Source organism: Scardinius erythrophthalmus (assembly GCF_964197995.2).
Source record: "Scardinius erythrophthalmus genome assembly, chromosome: 16".
In the NCBI taxonomy this organism is placed as follows: domain Eukaryota; kingdom Metazoa; phylum Chordata; class Actinopteri; order Cypriniformes; family Leuciscidae; genus Scardinius; species Scardinius erythrophthalmus.
Genome location: NC_138236.1, coordinates 29,049,538 through 29,071,993, shown reverse-complemented (window position 1 = coordinate 29,071,993; position 22,456 = coordinate 29,049,538). Strand labels below are relative to the sequence as shown.

Here is a 22,456-nt window from a genome sequence, read left to right as displayed (position 1 = left end):
GGGGTGAACAATAAAACATAGCACATCATCTTGATAGGAAAATCTTTCCACCCCTCCATCCCTGTCTGGCCTTTCTCTCTCTGTCTTTCTCATTCACATTTGCGTTCTACTTCTCTCCTTGCCTCAATCCAGACCCTCCCTCTCCCTATTTTCTCTCTCTCTTTTTCTTCCTCGCACATAAATACTCGCACACACTCACTGCCTCCTTTCACTCTCACTCTGCCAGTCTGCAGTTCAACATGTTGCCTGAGCGATGCTGCGCTCCACAATGGAAGCCATCCTGCCGGTGTACCGGTCGCGCACCACAGCCCGAGCTTCAGTGCTCCATCTGAAGGACCTGTGTGAGGAGGAGCGCGACCCTCACAAACCCCAGCCACTGTCCGAAAGAGAGGAACACCACGCCAGCTCCATGTGGAGGGAGGCCATGCGTAAGCGGACCTACTTGCTGGAGAGGGGCTCCCGGACAGGAGGAGATGTAACAGGAGGAGGAGGTGTGCGTGGCCGGAGACAAAGGTCCCCAGACTGGCTGTATGACTCGTACTATCTCATGAGCCAGCAGCACCCACTTTTTGTTTTTCTGCTCCTCATTGTGATGGGTGCCTGCCTGGCTCTGTTGGCTGTCTTCTTCGCCTCTGGGCTGGTGAGTGTTTGGAGACTGGGGGGAAGGTGACTGGGGAAAAGACAGAAAAGGATGGGAAACAGTGTTTTTAGGTTGGTTGAGGGAGATAGTCCTGTTGCTACTGTACTGAGCAAGTGACACAGAATAGGGTATATAATTTATATTTTGCTTATTTCTTTAAGGGTTTTTAAAACAGTTAACAATACTTCTACAAGCCCACACCTGGAAATATTTGTGCCATGTGTATAGGAAAATATATTTCCAATGCCCAAAAACATCACACTTTAGAGGAAGTTCCATCCAATCAGCTCTGTTTGTACGGACTGCAGGAACCATATGTCTCTGTTTACCTTAAGCAGTATGTAATCTCTTTTCAAAGCATAATTTCTGTGATTCATGTATAAGTCATAAAGAAGCAGCAGGGAGTAATCAATGTTTGGAAGGAAAGGGAACACATTTGGAAAGTCATGGGTCATTGGTAATTAAGCAGAACAGATTAAGTAGAAACTATTAACCTGTCAACAGTAAAGCTGTTTGCATTTTTGACTAGCTCAGCTGGAGCAAAATTGAAATCCCTGTGAATTCAAACCTAATAATATTCTCTATAATGCAATCAATGATTTGGTAACCATTAGCTGTGTAATTTGTATTACATGGAAACCATATCCAGAAATCTAATAAACTATGCATGTTTATGCATAGAGCACAGTGCCAGATTATTTGGGTTAAATTAGGTTTTTATTTAGCAGGTAGATGTTTGAGATTTGTGCTAATACTATCATAATATCAATAATGATTCATTTAAATTGTTTGACATTTCAGAAGATTCCAAATGTGCCACTTGCAGATGAAGCAGAAAGGGATCATGGGACCGAGGAGAACTAGCAGCTTTAGTGTTGTCAGGGTGTCTGAATTAGAGTTTTGTACATATATTGCTGGCTCACGTGCTGAGACAGTTTACACAGGTTTTCCCAGAAGTTTTGAGGTATTTCCATCACAGTTTGACTGTCTGGCCTAAAAACAGAATTCATGTGGACAGGATACATGAGTTGCTGTCCAAAAGTTCTGTTTGCTTTTCCCTCAATTTTAAGGCCAGTCATGTTTCAAAATATCTGGAATCTACAGTGAAATATACGTTTCGCCCGATTAAACAGCCCTAATGCATTACGGAGACCAGGGAATGAATAAGTAAGCAACATTTCACAGTATGACATCAACCCCTGTGTAGATACACACTCTCAATGCGTGCGCTACTTTCTCTCTTGTCTTCTGACTGCCTGACCTAAATATCACATCATAGTGGCTTTTGAGCCCGCCTTGGGTTGCCGCAATGCTCTCCGCGACTCCCATGGTTGCACACATCACATTGATTGTGTAAAAAAGCCTTTTTTATAATCGTACTCTGAAACCCTGACGTTTCGCTCCCCCCATGACCTGTTTTCACTCTGCCTCACACATCCGATAAGTGGCCGCGGGGCTAATGTTCCCCGTGCATGCTTTGTGGCATTTAGTAGAAGATCGTGCTTGTGGGTTTTGGCTATTGCAGGCCTGTTCTGTGTCCTCTATGATAAAATAGATAGGATAGTGCCCAATACCTCCAATTTTTATCAGGGTTTCCATTGCTTATGCACTTCTGAAAGCTGGTCTGCATCAATTATGCATGAGTCTTAGGCAGTTTTCCCATGCTATTAGTGGTTTTGTGTGTTCTGGCTATGAGTACTTCAATGCTGCAACAGTGGGGATTATAGAAAAGAGAAGCAAATGTTGTCGCTGTGAAAAAGCCAGATGAGACACCATCAAAATTACACCATGTCACTATAGCCTGACACCATGACTTTTAACAAAGATAATTTTAGAGTGTCAATATAGTGGTGCCAGCAGAGGTTTAGTGTTGCTCCTAAGTGAGAAAATGATTGCAGAAAATGCTGCTGATAATCAGGCTGTTTCTTGCTGTTTTACTTTGTGGCTTTAATTATACTGCTATGGGGTGAAAAGGCTTTTCACAGACATCCTGGGCTCTTTAAACACTGAAACTCTTAAGAGGCTACTGATTAGAGCTTGAATCCATTTAGATGTCCCTGTTTGGAGTTTCATGTGTATTGCTGTCTCATTTTGAAAATGTTGAGTCACAGTTTGGTGCGCTATAGTCAATAGTGCTGTTCCAAAACCTGAGCTTCTGGAGAAAGCATTGTCTGGCAGCTTCATCTACACACAACATTTGTTCCAAATGGTAGGCAACTTAATTATGCTGCCACCTTGTTTTAGTCAAACAGCAAGACAGCGTCAGATGTATCCCAGAATCCCAGAATGCAACATTGCAACAAGCTAGTAAAAAAAATTATTTAAGAAGACAGATGTAATATTCATTTTTAATATTATAAATAATGCATATTGCATTCAATACTGAATAATCCCTAAAAAATGTAAACAATTGTTTAGTCTAATTAAAAATGGATTTGTTTATCAATAGTGTGTGTTATGTACAGATGTAGTATGTGCAATGTATTTTTATTTTAAATACAGTAGGAAAAGTAATTAAAACAATAATTACTGATTTCCATACGAAGGGAACTGAATTTTTTTTATTTTTATCATTAATTCAATTTCACTTTTTCTTATTTAAAAACTGTGTATCAGAAAACAAGGTCAGTAATAGTGCCCATGCAAAAGAAGTTTACAAAGCAAATAAAAAAAAATACTAAAGCAGCAATTAAATTAATTAAAGCTTTCTAAAAAAGGGAGCAATATCTTGTGTTTTTGTTCTAACCAGCCAGTCTAAGCAGGTGATCTCACTAGTTATCATATGTATTGTATGTAAAATGTGGTCTAGCAACCATCAGTAATCTAAGTACTTATCTTAATGGAAATGTCAATGGAGTTGCATTAACAATCTAACACTTTTAATTTCTATATCTAAAAATGTAACATTTTTTATTGCTAGGCCAAACATAACCATACATACCATAAATCCCAAAGTTACACAAAAAACATGTAGCATTCATTCATACTTTACATTAGCCTTCATGCGTACTTTGGTGAGTGTTCATATTAAAACGTTTTTTTAAAAAGCTTTTACCATAAAAAAACAAAACAAAAAAAAAACCTCCATTGCACATAGAATGTTCACATGTGTTGATGTGTATGTAAACTCAACTAATGAACACTTACACTGCTAAAAGACAGAACAGTCACTGTAGTGGTCATGGGCTGTCAACTTACCGACCCAAATAAATGCTTTTAGCTGTAGTTCTGTTAAATACTTTGAGAGGATGTTTTTAGACAGACACAGACACAAACCTAATTCTGTGTAGTCCATAAGGTCTGTGCTATATGGATAACTATCTAAAACAAACTTCAGTGCAGAACTCAAGTCACTGATAGACTTTACATTTTAAATAACAGCTACAGCTTCATGCTACTAAGAGGAACTGGCTTGATTTACTGCATAAAAAGCAATAAACAATTTTGTGACAAAATACCTGACTGCCCTTACGAAAAAAAAGTATACTTCAAGTTAATTTTATGAAGTATACTTGAGTAATGTTCAAGTATATTTTTAAGTTACTTTATGTAGTAAGTATACTAATGTCAATATGTACTAGTAGTAAACTTGTAAGTGTACTATTTTAATACCGCTTGGGACTAAATTGGCCCACTTGAAGTATATAAAAGTATATGTTTAAGTGTACTATAAGTGTAACAGCAGTAAACTTTAAGTGCACAACTAGTTTTCTTTTAATGTACTCTCAGTAAACTACTAGGTTAGTAGTTTTATACTACAAGTTTTCTTTAAGTGAACTTAACATTATACTTATAGTTTACCATTTATATATTATTTTTACTCTTTTAGTGTACTCTCAGTAAACTATTAGTTTATTAGTTTTATATAACAAGTTTACTTAGAGTACACTAAAAGAGTAAAAATAATATATAAATGGTAAACTATAAGTATAATGTTAAGTTCACTTAAAGAAAACTTGTAGTATAAAACTACTAAACTAGTAGTTTACTAAGAGTACATTAAAAGAAAACTTGTAGTATAAAACTACTAAACTAGAAGTATTCTTTAAGTGAACTTAACATCATACTTATAGTTTACCATGTATATATACTTCCGGCATACCAATCATAAATGTTTGAGGAAGGATTAACATAATGCCGACAGCGCAGCAACGCTGCAAGAGATTTATAGATCACATTACTCCTAGCTTTTTGCTATAACTATTGTGCCTTTTAAACTCACAGTTATAGCAGCCAGAGAAAATATAATGTTTAAATATCAAAGGCTAGAGCCCAACTAAAGCCAACACCTTTTACCATCATGGTGACTACAAATGAAACGATAAATAATCAACATCTAAACCTCTGTTGATTCTCAACAAGATATTTTGTAGACGTCTGATAGAAATAAAGTCAGTCTGTTTAGTAATAAGTTAAGCTGGTAATGTTCGTCTTCGGTTCAAACTTGCAATGGCACACTCTGCGCACTGTCACCTGTTTAAATAGGCCACGCCCCTCCCTTACAGAAAGCTTAACATTATCTCAGCTTAACATGATTAGTGCAATGAATCTTTCAGCTAAATAGTACAAACAACTAATGTTGTTTAGTAATGATAGCAGGTTTTTACTAAACATAAAAGAATAAGTAATGATTACTCGTAAGTTTAATTAGAAACAAAATCTGGGTTTACAGTGCTTCATCGTTCTGATTGTTTTTAAGACTATCCAATTGCGCCCAGAGGAATTTGAGCTACGGTAGCTTCTCCAGACCCTACACTCAGTTTCAACTGAGAAGGGTCTGGTGTTAACCAGGCTACCATTTATATATTATTTTTACTCTTTTAGTGTACTCTCAGTAAACTACTAGTTTAGTAGTTTTATTCTACAAGTTCACTTTTAATGTACTCTCAGTAAACTACTAGTTAAGTAGTTTTATTCTATAAGTTTTCTTTAAGTGAACTTAACATTATACTTACAGTTTACTATTTATATACAATTTTTGCAGTTGCAGTAGGCCTGCAGTACACTACTATGTTCAAATGTTATTTTTTATACTTGAAAAATACCTTTAATTCTACTTTAATTTTAAAAACATTTTATTAGCTTCATCCTTTTTTATCAACACTTAAATGTCAGTAAGTTTCATAAAGAAAGGGAACATTTTGTTAAAATGTTGAGAAAATAGTTGAGAAAAATCACATTTTTGTCAAAGACTACGCCTTGATCAGATCAAGAACGATGATCAAAACACAGGTGGAGTAGATCGAGTCCAACACCCCCAAAGCTTCACAGTCGTTTTCTCTTCATGGGTTAGGCCTACACTTCATTTCATTTGGAAACATTAAGCAGTTTTGATTTGCAAGCTGTCTAATGTTTGATGTCACATTATTTTACATTTGAGTGAGCAATCTTCTATCACATGTTTCAGCTTCTTCTTCTCCTGTGTTTTGATCCAGAGATTCTGTTTTATGTTTTACATATCTGTTTTATAGCAACACTTTAATCAATATTTTCAAACAAAGTTTCATAAGACTGTATATGAAAAACGATGTAAAAAAAGTATATTTAATAGGCTACTCGATCAAAAGAGTTAACACAACTACAAGCCAAGTATACTTTGAATAATTAAAATTTTAAGTATATCTTGATCAAAAGATTGAGTACAAGTATAGGCTAAATATACTTGGACTTTTCTCTCAGTATAAGTCAAGTACACTTAAGTGTATTTAAGTATATTTTTGAGAAGTATATAAAATGTAGACTAAAAGTATGCTTTCTTCTTTTTAGTTTAAAAGAAGTATACTAACACTTGAATAAACTTATTTTCCATGCTCATTTTATTTACTCTATAAGCTATTCCACCCGAAACTTTGTTACTATATAAAGCTGAACATGTTAGTTTATAAGACGGTGTGTAATATTATGTTTTTAAAAAAGTATTTAATAAGCTCCTCATTAAAAATAGTAAACACAAGTACAAGCCAAAAATACTTAGAATACTTAATTATACTTTTAAGTATATCTTGATCAACAAGTATAGGCTAAATATACTTAGACTTTTCTGTCAGTATAAGTCAAGTATACTTAAGTGCAATTTGAAGTATATTTCTGAGAAGAACATAAAGTATATTTCTGAGAAGTATATAAAAAGTAGACTGAAAGTATACTTTCTTATTTTTAGTTTAAAAGAAGTATACTAATAGAACACTTGAATAAACTTCTTTTTCGTAAGGGTGTACATACGTCCTTATATATAAAACAAATCAGTGATCCATATCTTTCGGTAAAAATCTGTTTGCAAAGCTTGCATTTTATTGCAAATGGTTTACCAAAGAATCCACCAACACACAGTGAAATGAACCTATCAAACAAATAATGCTCTACTGAGACTTTCACATTGTTGAAAATAAACAACCAATTTACTAACATTAGGATCCTTTTGAAGGTAATGTTATTTTTAGTCCAGTGATCCTGTTGTAGTTATTCTGTCCATGTAAAGTATGAGTGGGCCGGGCTAAAGAGGCAATGATAAGGCTTTTATCTGTGTCTGTGCAGGCATTCTTATGCTGATGTATTCTTCTCTATTATGCATTAAAAATCCAGAAGTAGAAAATTTGTAGTTTTGGCAGATTGGTTTCAATAAAAGTTTTTGGAGTAACAAGGAAGTTTTGAATTCTGAAAGACATGTTCACACTATAACGATAACTATGCTAGCGTCCACACCAATACATGGTATTGTTGTTTATTACTGCACTGCATGCAGTTATGTTGTCTGCCGCTTTGAATGCTCAAGCTCTTTAAAGCAGGATGAATTCTGATTGGCTGTCAGTGTTTTTATCGCTTATCTGGAAACAAATCGTTCTGAAAGTGATTCCAACAATATCGTTCGATTAGCATTAAGCTTTGTATCAGTAGAAACCTGGTAGTATTTTCGAATGACCGTGCTTCCCTCCCTCATGTCACTCTGAGACGAAAAAAAAAACTCAGATGACGCAACAATCATCATTTTGCGTCATCGGAGACTTTTTTGGCCAGAGGCTAGAGACTACAGCCAGTAGTAGGAGCTAGTTCCACATGTTTTCAACCTGCCCATAGGGGATGGGATCCTATGATAAAATGGCATCTTTTTAGTTTTGAGTCAACTAATTGCCTTGTTGTATAATTTCCTCCGATACTGCCCTCTGTAACTGGAAGGCATGGCTTGGGAGTGGCCTCGTAGGGCAGTGAAGCAAGTGCATTCTGGGAGGTATTGTCTTTCATTCACATGAGCCAAAAATACATTTTCTGGCTTTTCTTAGTCTAGAAGGCACCAACTTCTAAATTAATTTCACATTTCTACTACATAAATGACCCAATTTAAATACACATTCATCTTTCCAGCGGTGAAATATCCCTTTAATTAAGATTACTGCAAATAATAATAATAAAAGCAACTGTATCAAGTCAAGTCAAGTATATTTGTATAGCGCTTTTCACAATACAGATTGTATCAAAGCAGCTTCACACTATTAACTTTAAATAACTTTACTAAAGAACCGCAATAAAGCCAAAACAATCTCTGTTACCATAAATTATACGTTTATCTCTGTAAAGCTGCTTTGAAAAAATCTACATTGTTAAAAGCGCTATGTAAATGAAGATGACTTGACTTGACTTGACTATTAAATTAAAATAATACAACAAGGTTTGTTTCTAGTGAAATTTATTGATTGATAAAATTAAATTAAATATTCCCAAAATATCCCCAAAATATCCCCAACTGAGCAAGCCAAAGGCAACAGTGGCAAGGAACCGAAAAAAAATCCATCAGGTGACCTAATGGTGAGCTGAAACTCCATCAGGTGACCTAATGGAGAAAAAAAAAAACCTTGGGAGAACCCAGGCTCAGTCGGGGGCCAGTTCTCCTCTAGCGTTTATGAACTAGAGGCCGGATTGTAGTTTGAACTGTAAGATTAAGAATATTATATGAATGCCTGGCTGACGTCTTTAATCTAGTTTTAAACTGGGAGAGTGAGTCTGAACAGCGAACAGTATCAGGAAGGCTATTCCAGAGTTATGGAGCTAAATGTGAAAATGCTCTCCCTCCTTTGGTGGATCTGGATATCCTAGGTATGACCAAAAGCCTCGAATTTAGTGATCTTAAAGAGCACGATGGATTATAGGGCGATAGAAGATCCGTTAAATAGACTGGAGCTAAGCAGTTTAGGGCTTTATAAGTCAGTAGCAATACCTTGTAATTAATACAGAACTTTATAGGTAACCAATGTAGTGATGATAAAATCGGTGTTATATAATCATATTTTCTTGATCTAGTAAGAACTCTAGCAGCTGCATTTTGGACTAACTGTAGCTTGTTTATTGAGGATGCAGGACAACCAGCTAATAAAGCATTACAGTAATCTAGTCTCGAGGTCATGAATGCATGAACTAACTTTTCTGCATCAGAAACTGATAGCATGTTACGCAGCTTAGCAATGTTTCTAAGGTGGAAAAAGGCTGTTCTTGTAACATATGAAATATGATTTTCAAAAGACAGGTTGCAATTTAATATAACACCCAGGTCTTTTACTGTAGAGGATAAAGTAACAGGACATCCTACTATGATAAAGTTGTATTGTGAGAGGTTTTGTGGGCGATTTTTTGAACCGATAAGTAGTACCTCTGTCTTGTCTGGATTTAATAAAAGAAAATTACGCGTCTTTAATTATATCTTTAATACACTCTGTCAATTTGGATAATTTAGCGTTTTCATCCGGCCGTGATGAAATATATATTTGAGTGTCATCAGCATAACAATGGAAACTAATTCCATGTTTCCTTATAATATTTCCAAGTGGCATCATATATATTGAGAATAATAGAGGGCCTAACACAGATCCCTGCACTCCATAGTTTACTGAAGTTATGATCGATTTTTCTCCATTTAAATAGACAAAATGGTAGCGGTCAGATAAGTATGATCTGAACCAGCTTAATGCTTGTCCTTGAACACCAGTATAATTTTGTAGTCGATCTAAGAGTATTGTGTGATCTATAGTATCGAACGCAGCACTAAGATCAAGTAAAACTAGTATTGAGATACAGCCTTGGTCAGAAGCTAAAAGTAAATCATTTGCGATTTTAACGAGCGCAGTTTCAGTGCTATGGTGCGGCCTGAATCCTGACTGAAACTTTTCATAGATGTCATTTTCTTGCAAGAAAGAGCCCAGTTGAGCGGACACCACTTTTTCTAATATTTTAGACATAAATGGAAGATTTGAAATGGGTCTATAATTTGCTAGGTTATTATGATCTAATTGTGATTTCTTAACCCTCTGATGGTCTTCGTTTAGCAGTCACACTGGGGGCCTTCCCGGTCATAAATGACCGGACACCTAAAAATGAAACTTCCTCCATCCCAGTAAAAACCAATGCAATTTATTTTTGTTCTATAATATTTATTCTTTTTAATTTAGAATTTTGAGACAATTTGATTGAACTTATTAATATTTATGCAATATTTATTGTCCATTTTTTGCCATTGAAAATAATGTTTTTTTTTTTTTTTTTTTTTTTTTTTTTTTTAAATTCTATGCAGTATTTTCGGGTAAAATAGAGACTAGGCTTTCAGAAAAAAAATAAAATAAAAAAAAATTCATCAATTTATTAATCATAAAATTAAATAAAACATGTTATTGCATGGGTTTACCACTAGATGCCTGTATAGCTCTAAATGGAGATGTTTGTGAATTCTAGTTGTTTTTGGACCAAATTACTTACTTTTAAGATGTGGATTGAATGTATTTTTTTAGAAATTCTCAAATAATACTTTTTGCCAAGGTTTATAACATTTTATTAATTATTATTTTAATAATTTTAATAATTATTATATTAATTATATATACATATATTAATTATAATTATTAATTATGTTATGTTTTTCACTCTTGATGTTTTAGAGCTTCACCCCTTCATTGCTGAGCATTTTTTTTCTGCATCGTGGCTGATTTTTAGAGAATTTTTGTGTTTTTGTCAATTTCCCATTCATTTCCTATGGGGGTAATTTTGACCGAAGACCAAAATCATAACTAATTTTTTTACGACCACTTAGCATGCTCGGATCATGAACTCAATTTTTTTGTGTGTTCACATACCTAATGCCAGAAAAGTCACCAAGTTTCGTAACATTCTGATGAAGCTGTGATTTTTAAAAATTCAAAACAGATTTTTGTAATCTGAATTTATTGGTGTGTATGTGTATAAACGTGTGTTTGTATGTGTGTGTGTGTGGGTGGGTGTGAATTTTTTGCACTCTTGATGTTGTAGAGTGTCACCCCTTTACTGCGGTGTACTTTTTTTTAGAATCGTGTCCGATTTGTAGATTGTACAGACAAAAATTCAGAGAATTTTTGTGTTTTTGTAAATTTCCCATTCATTTCCTATGGGTCGGTCATTTTTGACCGAAGACCACGAGTGTGACTATTTTTTTTACGACCACTTAGCATGCTCGGATCATGACCTCAATTTTTTTTTGTATTCACATACCTAATCCCAGAAAAGTCACCAAGTTTCATAGCCTTCCGATGAAGCTGTGATTTTTAAAATTTCAAAACAGAAAATTATTCGGTCAGAAATGACCGAGGACCATCAGAGGGTTAATGAGTGGTTTTATAACTGCCAATTTAAATGTTCTTGGAACATGACCTAAAGTTAAAGATGAGTTAATAATATTGAGGAGCGGCTCTTCCACAGGTAACACTTCTTTCAGTAGTTTAGTTGGTATAGGATCTAATAAACATGTTGTTGTTTTAGATGAAGTGATAAGTTTATTTAACTCTTTTTTGTTGTATAGTTGTAAAGCACTGTAATTGTTCTTGCGGGGTGAAAATTGAGGCTGAATTATAAGGTTACAATTACATTACAATTGTGGTTCTGATGCTTTCTATTTTCTCAGTGAAGAAGTTCATGAAATCATTACTACTAAACTGTAACGGGATATTTTGTTCAGGTGACGTCTGTTTACTTGTTAGTCTAGCCACGGTGTTAAATAAAAACCTTGGATTATTTTGGTTATTTTCTATTAGAGAATTTTGTTCTATTGTTCTAGAGAGAATGGTGCTCATAGTGCTAGTTAGTTTCTCTAGTTCATCTGTTTGTTTGGGTTCAGGCAGCAGCTGAGACAGATCAGATAAATAATTTGAGAAATTATCTATGGTGGATGGAAGGATTGTTCTGTGTAATATATTAAGACTTTTTTCCCCAAAGAAATTATCTTGAATTAAACAAATAATAATATTATTACTATTTAGCTCATTGTTTTTTTTATACTCCATTGTTTTTCTTTTCTCATGTTAAGCTCAAATCAAACAATTTTTAGTGAAATCCATGCTAATAATAATAATAATAATAATATTAATAATAAATATAGCTGCAAGCAGCGATACAGGGGCCAAGCCCTGAAGCAGCAGCAACTATCCCCGGCCCTCCCCTCCCCGTTCAGCGATCAGGTTTGACCCCGGCTCAGCATGTTTTGTGACTTTGCGAGCCACTCCACTTCCGAAGATGCACAACTTTGCAGCGTGTTCCGCTGTGTGTGTGCGCTGCAATCTCCTCTCCGTGATCGCAGCGTGTTCCCCTGTATGTGTGCGCTGTGCTCTCCGCACCTATGGAAGGCATTTTCTGCCAAATTTAAATAAATAAATTAAATGATTAAAATGAAAATTAAAACCAGATTAACGATTTCATTACAGAAAACTGTACGCAAAATATGTGACAAAATTGAGAATGAAATTAAATGATTTCATTTTCACGGTGACAGTGCATCATCCCTGAAAAATAAAATGCAATTGGTGATTTCACATTTCATTTTCACTACAGTCTCGAGGCAAGACTGCCAATATTAAAATGAAAAGCCAAACGTGAAAAAGAAACTACAAATACAGTTTTTACAAAGATCTTTATTAATGCTCACGCAATAATAGTGACACAATTCAAATTCAAATGTAAATTTTCGTTTTCATTTTAATTCCTCTTTAATTTCACAGTTTTCATTTTCGTTTTCATTTTAAAAGCCAACCTGCATGCAAATTCTATGTTAATGAGTGGGTGTGGCTTGTAACGGCGCTAGAGGCACGGCTTCTGTAAAGCGAAGTCGCCGACGTCCCTGTTGCATGAGTTGAATGTGTGAAACGAAATTATTTAAATGTGATTATATTGTAATCGAGACGACAAGATATGGCGAAATCTGTTAGTGAGCTTTTGCGGGAAGCTGCCGCAGCATTAGGACGTGGAAACAACAAGCCGGACCAGCATGCGTCAAACCCTCAGTCCACTGCAGTTCCTCGACCTGAGTCGCGGGCATCTTCAGTTGCCAGAGAAACTGTTAGTCAAGTCAAGTCTTGATCGCTAGCTTTAAGCGAGGACCTCGGCAAATATTTCATATTCGCGTCGTGCCTAACAACGCCCTTCAGCCGTGACTTATTCAGATACAGCACTAGCCTAGAGTAGGCTACCTTATTGCATGTATAAAACGGTTACCACGCAATACAAATATTAAACCCGAAAAATATGTATCTATGCAACTTTCATGAAGTAAAATCACTAAAAGCCAATTCCTTCCGCTGGAAAAAAAAATAGTCCAGGAGAAGTAGCAACAGGAGAAGTTACATTATTTCTCCATTAGATGGAGACAAAGACGTCTTAATGAGTGAGTCAGTCAGTAGAGAAGACTTTTGAAATGACTCAAACTTGTGATCACGGAGAAGAAAGACGCAACTAACATGCACGGACAACCCCTTAACTGTTAAAAGTAGCCTACAAAATATCACACCGGACATTCAAACGGATTTTTTATTATGAATATAGGACTGACATGAAGGAAAATGCTATAATATATATCTAGCCTACTGTAAATGCAGGTACACTCGCTTTCTCGATCTCATCCAGAAGTTGTTACTGAAAATGTAAATCAGCATTGTGATTCTTTTTGTACACAAACGTAAAATAACCAAAAGACATGTAAACAGCGGACAGATACAGGCTAGTGCTGTATCTGAATAAGTCACGGCTGAAGGGTGTTGTTAGGCATGACGCGAATATGAAACATTGTTGGCCGATGTCCTCGGTTAGGGGAGAGTGGGGTGAGTTGTGCCAGTTTTTACTCAAAGTGACTTTAAAGTGAGGCCATGGCAGTAATGCCTTCAACTTAAGGATGTACATATATTTCAGGATGTGGTGCATCCCTGAGAACAATAACTTTGGATCTGAAATAAATTGTTTCAGAAATATAGCTCTTGGGAAAAAAGTGGTCTCATGGCACAACTTGCCCCTGGTGCGGGGGAAGTTGTGCCTTTGGGGGAATACATTGGGGGTAAATTGTGCCAGTGATTTCTGAAGTAAAACAGAACATTTTAATGTTATGAAACATAATGCTATATGAAAGCAAGATAAATTCAATACAAAATGACTCATTTAAGGTTTATTTAGATATTGTCACCCTGGAATACCATAGCATGCGTTTTTCCTACTATGGTCAATTGCATAGGGATTTTGTGTTGAACATAACTCTGGATCACAGTGTCATAGAGACAAGGGGGCGGGCTCATTTTACTCAGATGACCAATCAGTCTCTCAGGATCATTGTGAAGCTATCAAGCTACGCTCTAGCAACCATTTAGAGCACCATAGCAACACAATATATGATATTTGTGAATCATTTCAGGCAAAAAGGCTTTGGCAATCGATGCCTGTTGACATAGCGCTGTCTGTCAATTATGTAACATATAAGAATAAAGTGACTAGGCTAATTTCTAAACATCCTATTGTGACAGGCCACTTAAAAACGGAATAAAACTTCTCTTTAATAACATAGTGCAAACTCAAAACTGAAATCAGTGTTAGCTAAATTAAACAAATAGCAGGCAGGCCTAAGTCAAACACTGATGAGGCATGCCCATCTCCTCACTTCTCAAGATTATCCCCTGTGAGTATGTAGGTCTAGGTGGTCTGGATCTGGCACAACTTAACCCAGGCCCTTTGGCACAAATCACCCCAGACCCACAAGTTTGAAAAACTAGCATGAACCAGCAGTTAAGAGCTAACATCATGCTAACTGTATAGACTCATTGTGTAGCCTACTAAAGCACTAAAACATGTGTGAAATGTTTTCAAACTTGTCTATAATTTTTCAGACACTACAATCAAAAAACCTTAATCATAGAAATTTTACTTTGAAAGGGAAAAAACATTTTTTTGCACTAAAATATGCTTAACTCTCATGCCATGTGTCTCCCTTCTTTGGAGGACGAGTAAAAGTGATTGCTTTTCAAAATGATGTGGTCATATGACCAATTTCTTCTACGGTTTTCCAGAAACAAGGGTGGAACTACTTCCCCCCTGGCACAAATCACCCCACTCTCCCCTAAAGCTAGCGGGTATTACAGTTTTTTACGATTGTTTACACACTAAAATAAAAATTTCCACACAATTTGCAAAATTCTACTCCAAGGAGCAAAACACCTCCACAGATTTGCACAACATTACACACAATGTCTGCTTCACCCTTTTTGCAAAACATTACACACAGTGATTTGTAAAACTCTACACACATTTTCACACCTTAGACACAGTTAAGGATTGTGAGGTTACTTCCTTGTCATTACAAAGCCCCGGATTGCCAATGACAACACTAATGAACGAATTGGATAAACACAACCACCAGGTGTGGAAGCACACATGTGCTAATTTGAAAACGCAGCACTCAGGTGTGCTATAAAAGGCAGCAGGTGAGTTCACCTGTCTTCAACAAAGATGGAAGGAGCTAGAAGAAAAAGAAGAGTGAGAATGAGAGGGGGAGCTCAAAAAGGAGATGAAGGAGGTAGAGGAAGAGGAGAAGAAGGAGATAGAGGAAGAGGCCCAGGTAGAGGAAGAGGAGAAGGAGATAGAGGAAGAGGAGAAGAAGGAGATAGAGGAAGAGGCCTAGGTAGAGGAAGAGAAGGAGATAGAGGAAGAGGCCTAGGTAGAGGAAGAGGAGAAGGAGGTAGAGGAAGAGGCCTAGGTAGAGGAAGAGGAGAAGGAGGTAGAGGAAGAGGCCTAGGTAGAGGAAGAGGAGAAGGAGATGGAGGAAGAGGCCTAGGTAGAGGAAGAGGCCTAGGTAGAGGAAGAGGAGAAGGAGGTAGAGGAAGAGGCCCAGGTAGAGGAAGAGGAGAAGAAGGAGATAGAGGAGGAGGAGGAGAAGAAGGAGATAGAGGAAGAGGCCTAGGTAGAGGAAGAGAAGGAGATAGAGGAAGATGCCTAGGTAGAGGAAGAGGAGAAGGAGGTAGAGGAAGAGGCCTAGGTAGAGGAAGAGGAGAAGGAGGTAGAGGAAGAGGCCTAGGTAGAGGAAGAGGAGAAGAAGGAGATAGAGGAAGAGGCCTAGGTAGAGGAAGAGGCCTAGGTAGAAGAAGAGGAGAAGGAGGTAGAGGAAGAGGCCTAGGTAGAGGAAGAGGAGAAGAAGGAGATAGAGGAAGAGGCCTAGGTAGAGGAAGAGGAGAAGAAGGAGATAGAGGAAGAGGCCTAGGTAGAGGAAGAGGAGAAGGAGGTAGAGGAAGAGGCCTAGGTAGAGGAAGAGGTAGGGAAGGACTTATGCCATTGAAGACATAGCATGTGATGTGGATGAAATCTTATGGCCTGATCCAGCCAGACGGAGAGATGATGAATAGTTACAGTATTCTTGTTTCTTTTACGGTAGTTTTTCTTCAGAGTCAAAGTGTATGTACTTCATGCAGTAATTTTTATTTGTCTACAGATTTTATTTGTTTCATTAATTTCATTGTTGGTTGATTGCTGTAACTGATTATGGTAAGAAATACTGTAAGTATTTAAATAAATACTTGAAATATTCAGTCTGCAGCATCAGTGTTGTGCAATGCTTTGTAAGTTTATAGTAGGCCTATTTGTGTACATTCTCCCTATATCTCAAACTAATCATGAAGAATGTTGTGGGTATGTCACTATTTTTTTTTTGTCATCTAAATTATCCCTTCAATAACAATGTCTGGCCAAAAATCTAGCACATGCTATTTCCTAAAATTAGTTTTTTTTACAAATGTGTTTTATATTTATCACAGCTGTGTGTAACTGGCTGCAATAGTGTCTGATCATTGAGGACTGTGTTGGTTAAATGAAAACTAATAGCATTTTCACAAATATGTGTATATGTTTTGACTGAAGTGTGTATGTTTTGACTGAAGTGTGTCATTTTACAAACAGTCTAGGAATTATGCAAATTGAGTGTGGTGTTTGGATAATTGTGATTCTGTTTTGAAAAAAAGAACTCTGTTTTCAAAATTGTGTGTAAACAATTGAAAAAAACTGTAATGTCTGGCTATAATTGTTGTAGAAATTGTGTTACTAAGACTTTTGTACACCCAGATAGTTGAATTTCCAAAACAGCCTAATACATGAATGAACCATCGATTATGATCTAATCTAACATCATAACTAACATGGCCTTACTACCGGATACTTTGAACAGTTTCTCAACTTTCTCTGGCAACTGAAGATGCCCGCGACTCAGGTCGAGGAACTGCAGTGGACCGAGGGTTTGACGCATGCTGGTCCGGCTTGTTGTTTCCACGTCCTAATGCTGCGGCAGCTTCCCGCAAAAGCTCACTAACAGATCTCGCCATATCTCGTCGTCTCTATAATCACATTTAAATAATTTCGTTTCACACATTCAACTCATGCAACAGGGACGTCGGCGACTTCGCTTTACAGAAGCCGTGCCTCTAGCGCCGTTACAAGCCACACCCACTCATTAACATAGAATTTGCATGCAGGTTGGCTTTGAAAATGAAAATAAAAAATGAAAACTGTGAAATAAAATAGGAATTAAAATGAAAACGAACATTTACATTTGAATTTGAATTGTGTCACTATTATTGCGTGAGCATTAATAAAGATCTTTGTAAAAACTGTATTTGTAGTTTCTTTTTCACGTTTGGCTTTTCATTTTAATATTGGCAGTCTTGCCTCGAGACTGTAGTGAAAATGAAATGTGAAATCACCAATTGCATTTTATTTTTCAGGGATGATGCACTGTCACCGTGAAAATGAAATAATTTAATTTCATTCTCAATTTTGTCACATATTTTGCATAAAGTTTTCTGTAATGAAATCGTTAATCTGGTTTTAATTTTCATTTTAATCATTTAATTTATTTATTTAAATTTGGCAGAAAATGCCTTCCATACGCACCGTGTTCGCGGCGTGTTCTGCTCAATGTTCCGCTGCAACCTCACTGATTTTCTGACAAACTGTTCAAACCATACACTATTGAATAAAGATGAATGAAAAAAAAATGTGTGCAGTCATTTCTGTGCGGCTCAGTCGGAAGATAATATGCGCTACTTTTTGTAAGAATTTAACTAAATTGAGGAGTAGCAAAAAAACTGAATACTGTACTTTTCAAAATGGCCACTACTGTAATGGGCGGAATCTTAATGGAATATATTGATTGTGATCACCATGATGAGAGGAATCAGGTGAACTAAGTTTTTTCTAGATCAAAGGGTTCAAAAGTTATAACCATTTCAATGGTGAATTTTTGAACTGGTGGTGGCGCTATAGAGTTGGTCTTAGAGACTCCAAAATTGGTCCAGTTACTATTCATTACAATCATAATGTGTGTCATCAAGTGTGCCAAAAAAATAAAAAAAAATAAAAAAACAGCTTTTTCAGTAGTACAAGTGAAAATGACCTCAAAATGAAGATTTTCTATATAAATTTGCTGCATGTTATGTTTATAGAGTTACTTTCTCAAATAGACATGTGTGGAACTGAAACAACTTTTCCACCACTTAAGGTGAGTGGAATTCCCTAAGTAAAGTTATGAGCACACTGAGCACAGTGTGTTGAGGTCTCTTCTGAAACTTTAGAGAAGACAAATATGACAAATTTAGTGTCTTTAAGGCGAAAAATATGAGTATAGTGTGCAATGTTGCTCAGATCTGTTCTGAAACTTAGGAGGAGATATGAGAACCCTGAAGTATTTAGTTTAGGAGAAAAATCTGAGCACAGTGTGTGATGTTGTTGAGGTCTCTTCTAAAACTTTAAAGGAGACCATTGTGAGAGTGTTAGTTTGTAAGTGTCTCAGGAGACAAGTGTGAGAAGCAGGAGACTCAAGCAAAAGTCTCAGTTTGATGCTAATGCAACCTCATTTATGTCTAGCAGAACCATTTAAGATGTGATTTTTTCCCCTCTCTTTCCTCTGGTTAGCTTTAATCTCATTCATCCCCACTATTGTGTCCATAGTTTTGTTGCACAATGATTTAATAGTGAAAATCGTGACCTATATTTACATGCATGCAAAATGGGTTGTACAAGACAAAATTTTCAATGCTAAAAAAAAAAAAAAAAAAAAAAAAGGTTATGCAACAGCCACAAAGCACTGGTACACTAGTGTTACATTTGACAAAAAGAAAGTATTTATCTCATATACAAAACACTGCACACTTCTCTAATCCCTTTCTAGTGTGTTTGGAAAATGTTCTGCATAAACAATGTTGGGCATTGGGGTGGTATCTAATATCGTACTTGGTTACTTACGTAACCTCGGTTCCCTTAGAGATAAGGGAACGAGTACTACGTTGCAAACGCTGTGGGAAAACTCCTTTTCTCGAGAATATTGAAGCCTTTATTTTAAAACGCATGCGAGCTGATAGGCTGTGCTGTGGGCAACTGCACGAACCAATGGCGGATCAGCAGAGGCGCGCAAACCAATCAGGTCGCTTGGCACACTGCCAGTGTCAAGCGCGCGAAACTGCACGTGATCAAAGCATATAAATATAGATAATAATCCGCCATTTGACAGGTATAATCGACTGAAGCGAAAAACACCTGACATAAGAGAAATAGCACGGCAAGGCAACGCAGTACTCGTTCCCTTATCTCTAAGGGAACCGAGGTTACGTAAGTAACCAAGTACGTTCCCTTACGAGAACGTTCTCTCGTACTGCGTTGCAAACGCTGTGGGAACGCTATTTAAAACGCCGTGCTATTAATCTTTTGGCCGCTCTGACTCACCAGAAGTTCCGGGAAGTTACAGAATAGCCAGGATAAACGAGACCGAACATCGGGCCCAGAGATTATCCAATAATTAAGATCTGGGCCAAGGGCCAGATTAGCTTAATCATAATTCATAAAGACAGCTTGTGTGTCCAATTCCAAAACTAGTCTGGGTCCACAGAGCCAGGGTCTAGACAGAAAGAACTCGTGCCTGCAGGGCAGGAACATCTAGGTTATAGAACCTCACAAATGTGGACGGAACGGACCAGCCGGCCGCCGCACAAATGTCCTCAATAGGAACACCACTCGACCAAGCCCACGAAGAGGCGACTCCTCTCGTGGAGTGAGCTCTAACACCTATGGGACAAGAGAGGCCCAGTGAGGTGTAAGCCAGAGCAATGGCGTCAACTATCCATCTGGACAGCGTGAGCTTAGTCACAGGAAGGCCCTTGGTTCGGCCCCCGAAACAAACGAAGAGCTGTTCAGACTGTCTGAAAGAGGCCGAACGCTCCAGATAAATTCTCAAAGCTCTGACGGGGCAAAGCGTGAGAGAATCACTGTCCTCTTCAGAGGAGGGAAGAGCTGACAGAGAAATAACCTGGGCTCTGAACGGAGTTGAGAGCACCTTAGGCACATATCCATGTCTTGGCCTAAGAGTGACCTTGGAGTCATTAGGGCCAAACTCCAGACAGGAAGCGCTAGTAGAGAGCGCCTGCAAGTCCCCTTCTCTTTTAACTGACGCCAGTGCTAGAAGCAGGGCTGTTTTCAGAGAGAGGGGCTTGAGATCAGCTGACTGAAGTGGTTCAAAGGGAGGTCCCCTAAGAGCCCGCAGGACCAGAGAAAGGTCCCAGGCCGGTACAGACGGTGGCCGAGGCGGGTTAAGCCTTCTGGCGCCCTTAAGGAAACGAACTATAAGGTCGTTTTTACCTAAGGAGGCTCCGGCTTCCAATACGTGAAAAGCAGCAATGGCTGCCACGTACACTTTGAGAGTGGAGGGGGAGCGACCCGCATCCAACATCTCTTGCAGAAAAGAAAGCACTTTTGGCACTTCACAAGTGTGTGGGTCGAGGTTCCGAGCTAAACACCAGCTGGAGAACGCTGACCATTTAAGGTGATAGAGGCGTCTAGTAGACGGAGCTCTAGCCTCCATAATAGTGTTCAGGACACCCTCTGGGAGATCCTGGGGTACCCGTTGAGTGGCCATACATGTAGGGCCCACAAGTCGGGACGGGGATGCCAGATTGTCCTGTTGGCCTGAGCCAGGAGGTCGCACCTCAGTGGAATTGGCCACGGGTCTGTTACAGACAGTTGCATCAACTCTGGGAACCAAATCTGGGTCCGCCAGAGAGGAGCCACCAAGAGAACCGCGCTTTTGGTGTTCCTGATCCGTTCGATGACCTGAGGGAGCATCGAGACCGGAGGAAACGCATAGAGAGGAAGGTTGGGCCAGTCGTGGGCCAACGCATCCCTGTTCTTTGAAAAGAAGATTGGGCAGTGACAGTTGTCTTCTGAGGCGAAAAGATCTACTTCTGCCTTCCCGAAGACCTCCCATAGCAGGAGAACTGTCTGAGGGTGGAGAGACCATTCCTCTGGGGGAACTGTGCCTCGAGAGAGCATGTCTGCACCTGTGTTCAACGTGCCTGGCACGTGAGCTGCCCTGAGCGAGCGCAGGTTGGTGTGAGCCCCAAAGCAGGAGCTGCGTGGCTATGGCAAACAGGTTGCGGGACCTGAGGCCACCCTGGCGATTTATGTAAGAGACCACCGACATATTGTCCGTCCGGACCAGCACGTGGTGTCCAGGCAGGTGAGGGAGGAAGGTTTTTAGGGCTAGAAAAACTGCACTCATTTCGAGGCAGTTGATGTGTAGGCGTTTCTCCGAGCTCGACCAGAGGCCGGAGGCAGGCCTGCCCTCGTACAGAGCTTCCCAACCCGAGTTGGAAGCGTCTGTTGAAATCACCCTCCTCTCTGAGACCACCCCCATGCTTACGCCCTGCCGGTACCAGCTGGCGTCTTTCCAAGAGGCCAGGGCTTGAACACAGCGCTGGTCCACCTTGATAATCAAGTGGCCTGAGTGCCAGGCGTGGGGTGGCACCAGAGGTGCTAGCCACAGCTGAAGAGGACGCATACGCAGTAGGCCTAGTTGGAGTACTGATGATGCAGAGGCCATGAGGCCAAGGATCCTCTGAAACGTTCTGAGGGGTACATAAGAGCCCTCTGTGAACGATGTCGCGAGCTGCTGAATTGTTAGAGCACGGGCCGGTGTGGGCCATACTCTCATAATTACGGAGTCGAAAACTGTTCCCAGGAACGTGATACGTTGGCTGGGCAACAGAATACTCTTGGCAAAATTGACCTTGAGCCCTAGACATTCCAGATGTCTGAGGAGCCAGGCTCTGTGAGTATGTGACTCCGCCTCTGACTGAGTCAATATGAGCCAGTCGTCGAGGTAGTTCAGGATGCGCATGCTCCGCTGTCTCAGGGGGGAGAGAGCTGGATCCATGTACTTTGTGAATGTACGAGGTGCCAGTGCCAGTCCAAATGGTAGGACTGTGTACTGGTATGTCTGCCCCTCGAAGGCGAATCTCAAGAATGGCCTGTGGTGGGGGTTCACTTAAATGTGAAAGTAAGCGTCTTTTAGATCTATTGAGAAAAACCAGTCGCCTGGGCGAATCTGCGCCAGGATGTGTCTGGTCGTGAGCATTCTGAACGGCCGTAACATGAGAGCCTTGTTCAGATGTCTGAGATCTAAAATGGTTTAGGCCGCCGTCTTTCTTTGGAACAAGAAAGTAACGGCTGTAAAAACCTGACTCGCTC

At 38.7% G+C, this 22,456-nt stretch overlaps 1 protein-coding gene across 1 annotated transcript in view; it reads left to right on the top strand.

Moving 5' to 3' along the window:
- The first annotated feature begins 209 nt into the window (after window positions 1-209).
- The window catches only part of adcy2a (adenylate cyclase 2a), a 207,921-nt gene continuing 185,674 nt past the window's right edge, over window positions 210-22,456 (top strand). The window contains exon 1 of the mRNA XM_081387821.1: window positions 210-640. Within this exon, the coding sequence (XP_081243947.1) occupies window positions 254-640 (387 nt within the window). The 5' untranslated portion in view covers window positions 210-253. The remainder of the gene's footprint in view (window positions 641-22,456) is intronic.